The 12960-nt window shown below is 43.1% G+C and overlaps 2 protein-coding genes and 1 pseudogene across 2 annotated transcripts in view; 1 reads left to right on the top strand and 2 right to left on the bottom strand.

Moving 5' to 3' along the window:
• ARHGEF38 (Rho guanine nucleotide exchange factor 38) overlaps positions 1 to 12960 on the bottom strand; it is a 144607-nt gene that overhangs the window by 17976 nt on the left and 113671 nt on the right. Inside the window, exons 8-10 of the mRNA XM_059661631.1 lie at positions 8910 to 9014; positions 6799 to 6921; positions 1585 to 1896 (exon numbers count right to left, since the gene is read on the bottom strand). Of these exons, the coding sequence (XP_059517614.1) occupies positions 1585 to 1896; positions 6799 to 6921; positions 8910 to 9014 (540 nt within the window). The remainder of the gene's footprint in view (positions 1 to 1584; positions 1897 to 6798; positions 6922 to 8909; positions 9015 to 12960) is intronic.
• On the top strand, positions 2184 to 2896 carry LOC132226915 (U1 small nuclear ribonucleoprotein C-like). Its single transcript, XM_059681447.1, has one exon. The coding sequence runs from the start codon at positions 2214 to 2216 to the stop codon at positions 2661 to 2663; it is 450 nt and encodes a 149-aa protein (XP_059537430.1). The 5' UTR covers positions 2184 to 2213; the 3' UTR covers positions 2664 to 2896.
• On the bottom strand, positions 4939 to 5592 carry LOC132234610 (fatty acid-binding protein 5-like; annotated as a pseudogene).

Here is a 12960-nt window from a genome sequence, read left to right as displayed (position 1 = left end):
CTGTTAGCATTGAGCTTCCCGGGGTGGCTAAGGTGGAGGAGAGTTGCAGCGGCAGCAGAGGCCAAGGAGCCTTGCAGGGCAGGGGCTGTGAGCGTGGAGCTTCACGGGGAGGCTAAGGCAGAGGAGTGTTGCAGGGCATGGGCAGCTGAGTCCGAGGAGCCTTGCAGGGCAGGGGCTGTGAGCGTGGAGCTTCACGGGGAGGCTAAGGCAGAGGAGTGTTGCAGGGCATGGGCAGCTGAGTCCGAGGAGTCTTGCAGGGCAGGGGCTGTGAGTGTGGAGGTTCATGGGGCAGAGGCCACAGAAGTGGAGGAGTGACGCTGGGCGGTGGACATGGCCCTGATTGCAGCTAGGCTTAGGGATCTTAACCACGCACGATTTAATCGTGCTCTGAACCTCTAGTAAAACTATAAAAGGAATGAGGCAGCTCTCTGTGTGTGGACATGGATGCCTTTCAGGATGTTAAAAAGCAAGTTGCAAGGGGAGCGGGAGTGGGTGGGGAAAGGTCAATGGGGGGAAAAGGAGACATAAGTAATACTTTCAACAATAACTACTCATTTTTTAAAAAAAAGCAAATTGCAGAAAGGTGCTATGACATGCTAGTTTTGTGTAGGGAATAACAATATATATGCAAATGTACTTTTAATGACTCAAAGGAGCCCTAAGTGAATAAAGATAAACTAATAATCATGGGGTGGGAGCAGGAGGTGGGATGGTTAGGGGACAGGAGTGAGTGTGCAACTGCTTATATATTTTACATAGTTTTGCCTTTTGAACCATGTAAGTGTAACACCTGATTATTCAATATAATTTAATTCAAAGGATAAGTTAATTAGGTACCCAATAAAAAATAAAGTAGGGACAATTAATTTTCCTACAAATGTCCATTAAATACCTCACCAGCTGAATGAGAACTAATACATGTGAAATTAAGGGCCAGGAAACCAAGTTGATTTTCCAAGTTGATATTAAGATGCAAATATCTTTCTTCCTATTCAGAAAATAGTCATAAAACCATATTCTAATGGAAGGCTAAATGAGATATACACACATATTTTCACACACACACATACACACACACACACACACACACACACACACACACACACACACACACACCCCCCAGTCTTCTCTTCTTTGGAGCAAAGCAAAATGAAGACTGGTTTAACAATTATCCTACCTCTGTCATTCCACTGAGATAGATGGCCTGCTTTTGGATCTTCATCTTAGTCATGGTTAACACTGAAAAACTATTGCATGGGAAGGGAAGGCAAAATATGAACTGAGAAGCTACATCATAGCATCAGGCAGGTGGAGTGACATGGGTGTCACCTGCAATAGCTGAACGTGGGTTGGCGTTTGAAAAGGAATCTCCAACACGAAAACTGCACGTGTCTAAGTCATAGCAAACCCAAACTAGGAAACTCTCTTTCAGCTTCCTATGGAAAACCACACAGGCACGCACACGCACGCGCACGCACTCGCACGCACCACACCGGTGCAAGCTATGGACAGGGCTGTTTTGCACGGACATTGTCTCCAATAGGTGCCCAGACCAAGGTGGCCAGGTGCTGGTGCTGTGCTTACCGGCACCACCGTGGAATACAGCTGCTGCCTCACCAGCGTCAGGTCCCGGAGGAGGGTGATGAAACTGCACAGACAGTTCAACAGAATCTTGCGTGCGGCCTGGTTGAACACCTGGAGCTCCTCCACAAGCTGGGCGTTGAGGGCCTCGTACTCCTTTTTGGCCAAGTCTGACTCCTCCCCTGCTGCCCGCTGCAGGTAGCTGTTGTAGTCCAGCAGCTTGTCATAGCGTTTCTGGATGAGTTTCTGAGGCCCTGGGAACAGGGACAGCAGGGCTGACAGGGGCGTCAGGACGAGCTTCTGTAAGTGAGCTGCCTGCGGAGAGAGGAAACAATCCGGTCATGGAACAGCCAGCGCTGCTATCAATGGACTTCCTTCCTCCCTGCAGGAGCAGGGAGACGGACAGGTACCTAGCCAAGTTAAAGAAGGATCCAATCATTTTTCCGGCGTTGGGATCACCTCCTTCCAGGCCTTCCCCTTCCCCCTCTTTCTAATCCCAGTGCCAGCATGTGGAGGGAGGGGGTGACCTCCAGCCTGTGACTGCCCAGACTGCATAAATGATTCACCTGTCATTTTGCTGGCAATAAAAGAAAGAGAGTCTGGAACGGAGTGCCAACGGCCTGCAGAACAACATGCCGAAGTTTTATTGTGACTACTGCGATACATACCTCACCCATGGCTCTCCATCTGTGAGAAAGACACACTGCAGTGGTAGGAAACACAACAAGAATGTGGAAGACTACTATCAGAAATGGATGGAAGAGCAGGCTCAGAGCCTGACTGACAAAACAACTGCAGCATTTCAGCAAGGAAAGATACCTCCTACTCCATTCTCAGCTCCCGCTCCTGCAGGGGCGATGATCCCACCTCCCCAGAGTCTTCCGGGTCCACCTCTCCCCGGTATGATGCCAGCACCCCATATGGGGGGCCCTCCCATGATGCCAATGATGGGACCTGCTCCTGGAACGAGGCCTCCTATGGGAGGGGACATGCCAATGATGCCTGGGCCCCCAGTGATGAGACCTCCCACCCGTCCCATGATGGTGCCCACTCGGCCTGGAATGACTCGACCAGACGGATAAGGAGAAAGGGGAGCCTCTTTCTATCAGGCTTCTGTTACTGTTCTACTTCACAGGAGATCTAGGTGCTGTGACTCTGGGTGTTTTCTAACAGCAGACAAGGAAAATTCACTCCCTCTTCCAAAGAGAGAATAGTTTTTGAGGGGAGTAGTGGGACCAAAAAAAGCAATTTTCATTTGTATTGTGAAACGTGAAAATAAAATTGTCAACTCTTTTCATAAAAGAAAGAAAGAAAGAAAGAAAGAAAGAAAGAAAGAAAGAAAGAAAGAAAGAAAGAAAGAAAGAAAGTCTGTCTTAGAAGAGACATCTGCCCTGATTTCCTGGCTACGCTGGTAGCTCATTTTGGTAGTGGAACTATATCCCCTAAACAGATAGTACCCCCTTGTTATAGGTATTTTGCTCCTGTGATAGAAACGACCACAGAGTTACTGCTTCCTCTTTAAATACACTGAAGGGTTAAGCCAATGCTGATTCTGTGTCCTAAATTGTTACATTTTTAGGTCTGCATCATTGAAAATGAACTTCATATTAATGCCAAACCCCGTGCCAGACCATGAGCACCTATGTTTAATTTCTTCTCTTTGAATTTTTTTCCTGCCCTTCTATTCTGAAGGGCACTTGTATCCTAGGTTTGCTGACCAGCCTTTACCATACATGCTTGGGTTATGGGATTATGTTATGGCAATTTGGAAGCAGGTTTCCTTTTGTTCCCCAAAATATGTCCTAGGGAATCAGACTGAGCAGCAGCTGCTATTAATTAACTTAAATGGCCGCTGGTAACTTTGCCTGAACTCATGGGAAATCTAGGGGAGAGAAGAAACCAATCTTTATTGGCACTAGCAATAGCAAACCCAGATCAAATTTGATGTCTAATTTATAAAATATCCATATGTACCTGAGGACTGTTAAATGAGTACTTTGGCTAAGCAAATAATCTGTTTACTGTTCTGGGATGAATTGCTATGTCTGTGATGTGAATGGACTCTATAGGTAGTCTACTTACAATACTGCACTATAATTGCAATATATATGTTGTGTGACATAGACATGAGCCAATTCACTGTGCATGGGAATTGTAGTCGGAACAAATTAAGAATTAAATTTTACTGGCCGAAACCAGTTTGGCTCAGTGGATAGAGCGTCGGCTTGCGGATTGAAAGGTCCCAGGTTCGATTCCGGTCAAGGGCATGTACCTTGGTTGCGGGCACCTCCCCAGTGGGAGATGTGCAGGAGGCAGCTGATCGATGTTTCTCTCTCATCGATGTTTCTAACTCTCTATCTCTCTCCCTTCCTCTCTGTAAAAAATCAATAAAATATATTTAAAAAAAAAAGAATTAAATTTTACTTTAAGATTTTGTCCTATAAAAATGTGTAGATAAGTATCTCTCATGTTTAAATAAAAACAACTTCTGTGGTTTCAGATAAAATGTTTGATTTTTAAACAGAGTTCAAATATATGTTATCAATAAAAAGTTACTTTTATGTTGAGTTTTCTGATAATTATTTTAATTTATCCTAATTTATCATCTTGTGGTATTATGCAAAGTAGGAATACCTTGTCTAATCTTCCTGTTGAATTCTAGAGCATTCCTTTATATATATATATATATATATATATATATATATATACACACACACACATGTGTATATATACACACATATATGTATATCTTATGTAATAAAGAGGTAATATGCAAATTGAACATCATGCCCTCACAAGATGGCTGCCTATGACCGGGCCGTCAGGGGGGTTAGTGAGGGATGATCAAACAACTGAACAGCAGGCTGTGTGGGGTGACCAGGCCAGCGGGGGTGGGGGAGCAGTTAGGGGAAATCAGGCTGGCAGGCAGAGGCAGTTAGGGGTGATCAGGCTGTCAGGGGGGCCAGTTAAGGGCTATCAGGCAGGTAGGCAGGTGAGCAGTTAGGAGCCAGTGGTCTAGGATTGTGAGAGGGATGTCCAACTGCTGGTTTAGGCCCGATCCCACAGGGGCAGTCAGACATCCCCTGAGGGGTTCCAGATTGAAGAGGGTGCAGGCTGGGCTGAGGGTCACACCCTCCAGTGCACTAATATATATATGTACTAGAGGCCCGATGCACAAAATTCGTACAAGGGGCTTGGCCCTCACAGCCCTGGCTTCGTCTGGAAGTCATCCAGAAGGATGTCCGGGTTTGCAGGGGATGGCAATTGGGGGCGATTGGGCTGGCAGGGGAGCAGTTAGGCATGGAACAGGTGGTCAATTTGCATATTACCCCTTTATTATATAGGATATATGGCATAAACACATTTATTTACTAACAGAAGGGTCAATGCTAATTAAACCAACAGAAATAGTTGCATGTAAAATGTTTGTGATAACTGAACAAAGTAAGGAGGAAAAAAGCATGGAGAGATTTGCTCATTGAACTGAGCTTGTTTATCCTCATGGCTAATTCCCGTTCAGAAGGATGATGGCATTTTTACTCCACTTTCTCATAGATCCGAGTATAGTTGACATTGTTCATGATGCATAACACCACTAACTTCCCGCCTTCCTGCCTCCTGTGATGGTTCTCTCCTTCCCAGCCCACTCCTGGTGCTGGACCAGCGCGCCCTTGATGAAGTTGCAGACGGTCTGAGTTTTTCTGCCATCAGCTGTAGTCTCTTCAAACTTCTCTCCCAAGTTGCATGAGAACTGTGTTGTCTTCATTGTGCTCTCGGTTTTGATGGTGAGGTTTTTGCCATCGGAAGTGATGACACAATCTGGCGTGGCCATGGAGCCCATTTTCCGCAGAGCCATTCCCATGCCTAATTCCCTCCTGTACTCGTGGAAGCCTTGCTCTCCACTAAGCGCCATCTCCCTACCAGCTGCTGAGGCCATGGTGGGCGCAGAGTCGTGCGGGGACCTGAGCGGAGCAGAGTGCGGAGATGGGAGTGTGGCAGCCTCTGGAGCATTCTTAATGAGGGAGAAGCTATATGCCATGTTTTCACAGGGTGCTCAATAAATATTTATTGACTTAGTTAATGAATTGGAATTAAGCTAAAGAGCAAACCCTTAAGGACTTTTCTAAAATATGCTCTCTATAATTAAGCCTAGATAATGTATAAGAAATAGCCACACTCTTTTTGTTTAACATCTCATAAAAACTTCTCACCCTCCTCCCGCTCTCATTTACCTAACCTAGCATCTTAGTTCAGATGTAATCCTGACTTTTCATTTTCCTGTGCTAGGAAAGCAAGGTGCTTCTCAGTGTTTTTCTACTGTTGTGGAGTCTGTATCACTTCCTAGGACTCGGAAATATGTGTTGCTGTTCATTGGATGTCACAACTTGAGAGGGAGGGACATTATGGAGATTTAGAGCCTGGAACCCCAGGAATGCTAAACACCCTCCAACACAAGGGCCACTCAATGAAAATTTGTCTGACCCCAAATGCCAGTAATGCCAACACAATAATGCCACTCTCATGGACCTTCAAGATGATGACGGAGGCTATTATATTTTATATGTAATACTTGAAATACTGATATGAAATAACAATATCTATGGAACACAGGATGCTAAGTTAAAATTAGTATTACTCAGACTAGTTTACCACCCAAATATTTCATTAGCTCAAGTGTCTCTTTATGATTACCAAACTCCATTTTATGATTCTGTATATTTTACTGAACTCTTAGAAAACAAATATTTACCACAGAACAGGAGACATAATAAATGACTCTTATGTAAAAGCCCTTTTTCAATAGGAAGGCTTTACTTTTGAGCCTACAGTAGGTTAATAAAAGTCACATCTTCAGAGTGTGTCTTCACACCCACCTGCAGTAAGGACTCTAAGAAAATCTCAGCTTTCTAACTTCATAAATCCTTTCTGTATTATATGCACACTTAAACTAAATGTTGATTTTAATTAGTCAGACACTTACTACCCCTAGAAACACAGTCTGGGACCCTTTTAAGTTTTGATTATAGTGAAATCAACACAAATCCACTTTAAAATATTTAATGATAAAAAAATCTCCTATTTAAAATCTACTAATTTTGACATTAGTATTTGCTTTGGTGCATGTTTCATTTCTAACCAGAAAAAATAAGTGAAAATCAGCTTTTCTGTCAACTGTACTATTACATTTGCATTTACCTATGAAGAGAAATAACTTACAAAGTCATCACAGGGGTATTGGCCATTCCTCGGGGCCTCTGGATGCGCCCCCTCTTCCTCATCTTTGGTGCATGAAATCTCCTGGAGCTCCAGCATGCTCTGCAGGGCAAAGTGCATGGCATCCTGAAACCCAGAGCAAAGTTACACAGGGGGCAAAGTGCCAAAGTTAGCACACTGGCATGCATCCAAATGGGCACTTCATCAGCATCACCCTCCATTCCCACTGAGAGATAAGAAGGAAGAAAAAAGAATTCATCATGAATTCTCTGTACAATGAGGTTACCTGTAGCAAACTATTTCCTCACTTCCGTCCATGTTACTTTCTCCTACTGCTCTCGATGACACCCTCTTTTATTAAGAGTCCCTCTATTTGTAGTTGTTGTTTATGTTAATCCTCACCTGAGGAAATTTTTCCATTGATTTTTAAAGATTGTGGAAGGGGAGGGGGAAGAGAAAGACACATCGATTGGTTGCCTCCTGCATGCTCCCCAACCAGGTACCGGGATGGAACCTGCAACCGAGGTACATGCCCTTGACTGGAATCACATTCAGGACCCTTTGGTCTGTGGGCCGATGCTCTATCCACTGAGCCAAACTGGCTAGGGCAAGAGTCCATCTTAAATTCTTTCACTGGCGATTCTTTAGCATTCAGTTCTTATAGATCCCTTATTTTAAAAATCACTCCTCTTTTATGTATGTCTTCTATTTTCCTTCGTGAATTTAATGCTCTCTTTAAGCGAAGACTTTCCTCTATTCCCAAGAGGCATTTACTCCTTGAAATTTACATCCAGGGCAGGATTCCCACTGCCCTTTTACAACTAAGCTCTTGGGTTTCGTTTTCCCAAATGGCAGCGCTTTAGGAAAAGATAAGCAAACCTAAGTGTAAAATCGGGCTTTGCATCAGTCAATAAATAAGGAAAGAATGTGGCTTGCTGGTTACATAGTATAGAACCTTGTCACCAAATCATTGTGCCTGACAATCCTCTGTTGTAATAATTCATCTAAGTGTGCATTTGCCTCTAAAAACTGGAAAATGGGAAGGGGTCCAAGGAACTGATACACATGTAATTCTACTAACTCTCTACGCTTCATAGTCATGCCCCTGGTCAGGATGTTGTTAAGGACACTGTCTTCTTTATGAGATACATCAGAACAAACTCTGGCCAGGTCTTCCTATGAATATAATTATCCTGCACTCCAATTGGTTTGTTTAAGTCTGATTCTAATAGTGGACTGGAAATTTCTGGGTTTTTTTTTGTTGTTTGTTTTTTACTATGGTTGTGTAGGAGTATTTACATATTTTAATTGGAATTATTTTGTTAGAATTTATGTTCACTTATATTGATTTTCTTTTATGTATGACGACCTACCTAAGGTTGAATTTCTTTCAGAGCTGTAAAGGGCGCATTATGAAGCACTGGATATAAAATAGATACAGGCGCTCAGTTTGTTTTAGGATTGTGTGATCACGTGCCTTTTTGGAGGGTCAGCTGCTAGGCAGCAACAGCTAAATGTGAGACCCACCTGTGAGTTTTGTGGGTTTTTGAAATGGCCTTTCTGTTATGCATTTTTTACTTTAAAACATCTCTTCTCATTCCATTTCATGTGCCTCTTTGATTTTCTTTCACTTCTGCTCTTAAATTTGCAAATATGTGTTTCTAGTCCCCTCCGAGGTTTGCGTGCCCTTGCTGAAAATCAGACTTAAACCAACTGGAGTACAGTCTAGGTATATTCAAGTAGAAAGACCAGTCAGGAGTTTATTTAGTCTAACAAAATAAACAAAGAACATTTGTGCCTTGTCCGAAATTTTGAATTAGTGAGCTCATCTCCAGGGTAAAGAAAGCCTGTTGCTGAATCGCACCATGTGGCAATCATGCGAGCAAACGTCCCACAACCTGGCGATATGGAGGGGGGAAAGATTGGGCAGGTAAGGGAACAGAGAACAAAACCACAGCCTTTCTATTGGCTTCCTTCACCAGCAGTTTGCCGCACCCCAAATTGGATACAGTAGGTGCTATCATATACTGAATGAACAGTCGATGTACTCTTCATAATTACCACGGACATCGGCACCTGCGGGTAGGATCATGGAAGAGTCATGTCTCCCTTACCTGTATGTGTTGAAGACAGAATGAAAGGTTCTTCACACAGTGCCTCACGGTCTTTTCTAAAGATCTAAATAGCTTCTCTTCTCTATTAAAGGTGTTGTCTTTCACCTAAAAGATAGATGAAATTATTTATTTTTATAACTCAAATGAATCTGGTGTTTAAAGAAAAATATCACAGGCCGGATTGGCCAGCACATTACCGCAAACTCCCCGCCGAGATGAAAACCTCTGGTGATCTGCCGCCTGCCTTTAACAGCACTCTCTGTGGGCCGCAAGCGCACAGCTGATGTGCAGCGAAGCCACATGCACAGCCTCATTTGCCGTTCAGCCTTCACACAGCTTCACCCATGCCACAGCAGCAGTAGGAGGTCAAATTTCTCTGCTGCTTTTAATGACATGTATTATGTATGGGCCTCAAATTATATTATATTTGTGAGCTTATAAAATAATAAAAATGAAGTGAAAATTGAAAATAAAAATTTGATCTCCTGCCTGGAATTTCTTGTTTTGCTGTTATGTATGACTCATTCCAATTTATTTCATGGTGGTCATTTAGAAAATGTTCTTAGGTGCTTGGCTAAAGAAATGTGATAATTCTTTATCGACTCAGATTTGAAAGGTGACATATAATCTTAGCAAAACTAGCCCTCTCTTAAGAAAACTCAGCAGTTAAGGCACTGGTCACATGTATTCAGTTATTTTTGTTGTTGTTATCTTATGTGTTAAGCATTCAGAAAAATATGTTTTTATATACTCGTAACAGTTCCTAGGAATGCACACTTATTACTGCTCCTAATGGTGAGAAGAGTTTCTGGGCAATCAAATGGCTAGAACCAGCCTCATGTTGGCAAACTCTGTGTGAACAGCAAATGTTTCATAGACTGTGGAGTGTGTTCTTTGGTGTGGTGCTGGCTGACACCCGTAGCTGTCTTTGGTTCATACATTTGTTCATTTAAAATTATTGACCTTAGAACTGAATACACAGAAAATGATGACGTTTTTATTTTTAACCCCCTTAATAATGCTCATCTAAAAAGACTTTTGCTTAAGTGGGTGGCATAGTTCTTTGTAATCCACACAAAATTTAACTCTTTGCCTTAGGATTTCTATGCTCTAACCCAATTTAATACATATAACAATAGGCTGTGGTAGGTTGTTTTAAAATGCAGTTTTTTAAAAAACTCATCCCCAGCTATTTTGATCAGTATATCTTGGCTGGTACCCAGATGGCTTATAAAATAAGAGGCTCAAGGATCACTCTATGAGAAATATGGCCCATTTCTCCTTCTCTGTAGTCAAAACAGGCTGCTTTATTTTGCTGGAATATGCTACTGTCTCTTTTCTGCTAGAAAAATTCTGTTTATTTTTTAAGGACTTGCTCAGTTGTCACCCTTCTATGAATGCTCCCTATCATTCCTATGCTCTCCACTGTAGAAAATGAATGACTCCCTTGTATGTGCTCTCACACAACTAGTCAATTATTTAAGCTATTCTCTCCAATGATGCATTGCAGGTATTTTGTCTTAATAATAATAACAGCTAACGTTTATTAAATACTATGTTCCAGACACTGTGCTAGACCATCATCCATTTGCTCACTTTAATTCTTATACTGCACAGCTCGAAGGGTAGGTGCCGTGATTACTCCCATTTTGGAAAAGAAACAGGTTTCAGAAGGAGTGGCAGAGATGATTAACGTTTTCCCTGTCATCCACTTACTGATAGAACTGGCACCTTTGCTTTAAGGTAGAGACCGGGCTGTCCTGCCAGTGACTACCCTTCCCAGATTCCCTCGCAGCTGGCTCTGTCCTTGGAACTGGGTTTTTGTAACTAGGACGTGAGGGAAAGTGATGAGTTTTCATTTCTGAATCTTGACCTTATAACACCATCCTTGGGGCTTGGATGAAGACCTGGCTGTGCCCCAGCTTTAACCAGGAAAACAAAGACAATACGTTTAGGAGACAGCAACGCACACAATTGGGGAGAACTGGGTTCTGAAGCATCTCAGGCAGAGGAGCCCGTCTGGGACCCACACCTCAGGACCGTTACAAGAGGGAGACAAAAATGATGGGCTGACTGAAGCTTATGGTTTGGAATCTCTTGGTGACAGAAGCGTGGCCTTTACACTAACTAACACAGGGCGTTAAAGAAACTTGCAATGTTAATCGGTAGGGCCAGGATTCAAAACGAAGTGGTCTGAGATCAGAACCTCTTTGTATTCCCAGTCTCTCATACAGAGTCTGGCACCTAAGAGTTCAATACATGTGTGATGAATTGAATAGAATCTTCCTCTTGGGTAATAGTTTTATATCCTAACTCCACCAAATATTTCCCCGGAGCTGCTGACAAGTGCAAAATGGGCTGATTTGAGATTTATCTCTTCCCCAGTCCAGCCCATGCAGCTGATTTTCTGATTAACAGTAAAATGCTTCATTGCTGACAGGACATCCTCTCAAAAGATTAAGGGGGAAATCTAATTAATATCCCTCCAGGCCACTTCCACGACAAAGCACGCTTAGCTCACGATTGAAAACTATCAGAAGCTGATGATAAATGTGTTAAGGAATATTACAGCTTCTACAAAAGCCTGCCCAGAATGAAGATGGGCCTATTGTTCCTCAGTGGAATTGTCTTAAATCAGAAGCAACGTGTCAAAGGAGGGTTGTTTGCACATATTTCCACACGCCTATGGAGGCTACTGTCTCTTCTTACATGAATTCTCAGTTCAATTTTATGGCTGTTGTCTTTAGTGGTAATGTCTTTTTTTAAATATTCACCTGAGGATATTTTTCCATTGATTTTTTTTAAGAGGGAGTGGAAGGGGGAGAGAGAGAGAGAGGGAGAGAGAGAGAGAGAGAGAGAGAGAGAGAGAGAGAGATGAGAGAGACACATCAGTTGGTTGCCTCCCACACATGCCCCGATCAGGGGCCAGGGATCAAGCTTGCAACCAAACTTGACTGGAATCAAACCCAGGACCCTTCAGTCCATGAGCTGATGCTCTTCTCACTGAGCAAAACCAGCCAGGGTGGCAATGTCTTGATTTTCCTTTCTCTGATCTGTGACCACACACCATAAATGTCCCAAACATCCCATATGATAGCTCCACGTGAAGAGGAGGGGCCTGGAGTTACCTCCTGTATGCCATGGACCCAGTGAGCCCCTGGAAGAATATTAAGATGTAAACAGAAGGTTAAATGAGCCATGTGTTCCCAGAAAGTCCCCATTGGATACGGTATGGGAAGCCATCGCAGTCAGAGGAGGAAATAAGAACAAGGCTCGGACAAGGTGTATTTACTCACAAGTCCTCAAGAAGGGGTCACCCCATGCCATGCAGGGTCACTGGGCTTGGTTAGGTGGCAGGAAGAAGCAAAGAGAGAGTCTAAGCCAGAGTGTGTGTGGAGTTTTTGTGGGGAAACCTACAGACACACTGGGCAGAGTAAACAGTTTAGGATTAACCAGTTTGAATAATTGTCCTGGGCTTGGGGCTATCCAGGTTGTCTCTGCTTGCTTGGTACCTGGCCCTGGTATCCAGGGCAGAGGAAGATTGGTGTGTGAATGAGATAGGGAGGTGGTGGGGGCTATGGATTCTGGATTGGCTGGTTTGTGTATGAAAGAAGTGATTCCCACTGAGCCCTTGGCCATCTCTAAAAACAGGCTAGTCCTGGACTGGGCTCGCTCCTCAGACAGCAAGCTTTTAAAAGATGTCACAGCATCATAAAATACAGAAAGTAAAAGATCTGAGTAATCCACCAGGCATATGGGGCTTTATATCCATGTGGGAAGTAATAAGTCTGAGCATTAAAAAAGGTAAATAACAGTACAAGGTGATGATATAAAATAATGATGATGTTGGTGGTAATGATGATGATGCCAGTATTTACTGTGTTAGGTACTTTCTATGCATCATTTCACTGAAGCCTCACAACCACTCCATGTGTTAGGTCCTAGTATAATTCCCCAATTTACAGATGGTTACATTGAATTTCAGTTATTTGCCCAAAGACAAATATTAAAAGACAGAGATAAGGTTCAAACCCAGATATGGACAATTTCA

The sequence above is a fragment of the Myotis daubentonii genome, chromosome 1 (assembly GCF_963259705.1).
Source record: "Myotis daubentonii chromosome 1, mMyoDau2.1, whole genome shotgun sequence".
NCBI classification, from domain to species: domain Eukaryota; kingdom Metazoa; phylum Chordata; class Mammalia; order Chiroptera; family Vespertilionidae; genus Myotis; species Myotis daubentonii.
The sequence above is the reverse complement of the archived record's forward strand: the minus strand, read 5'-3'. Positions and strand labels throughout refer to the sequence as shown.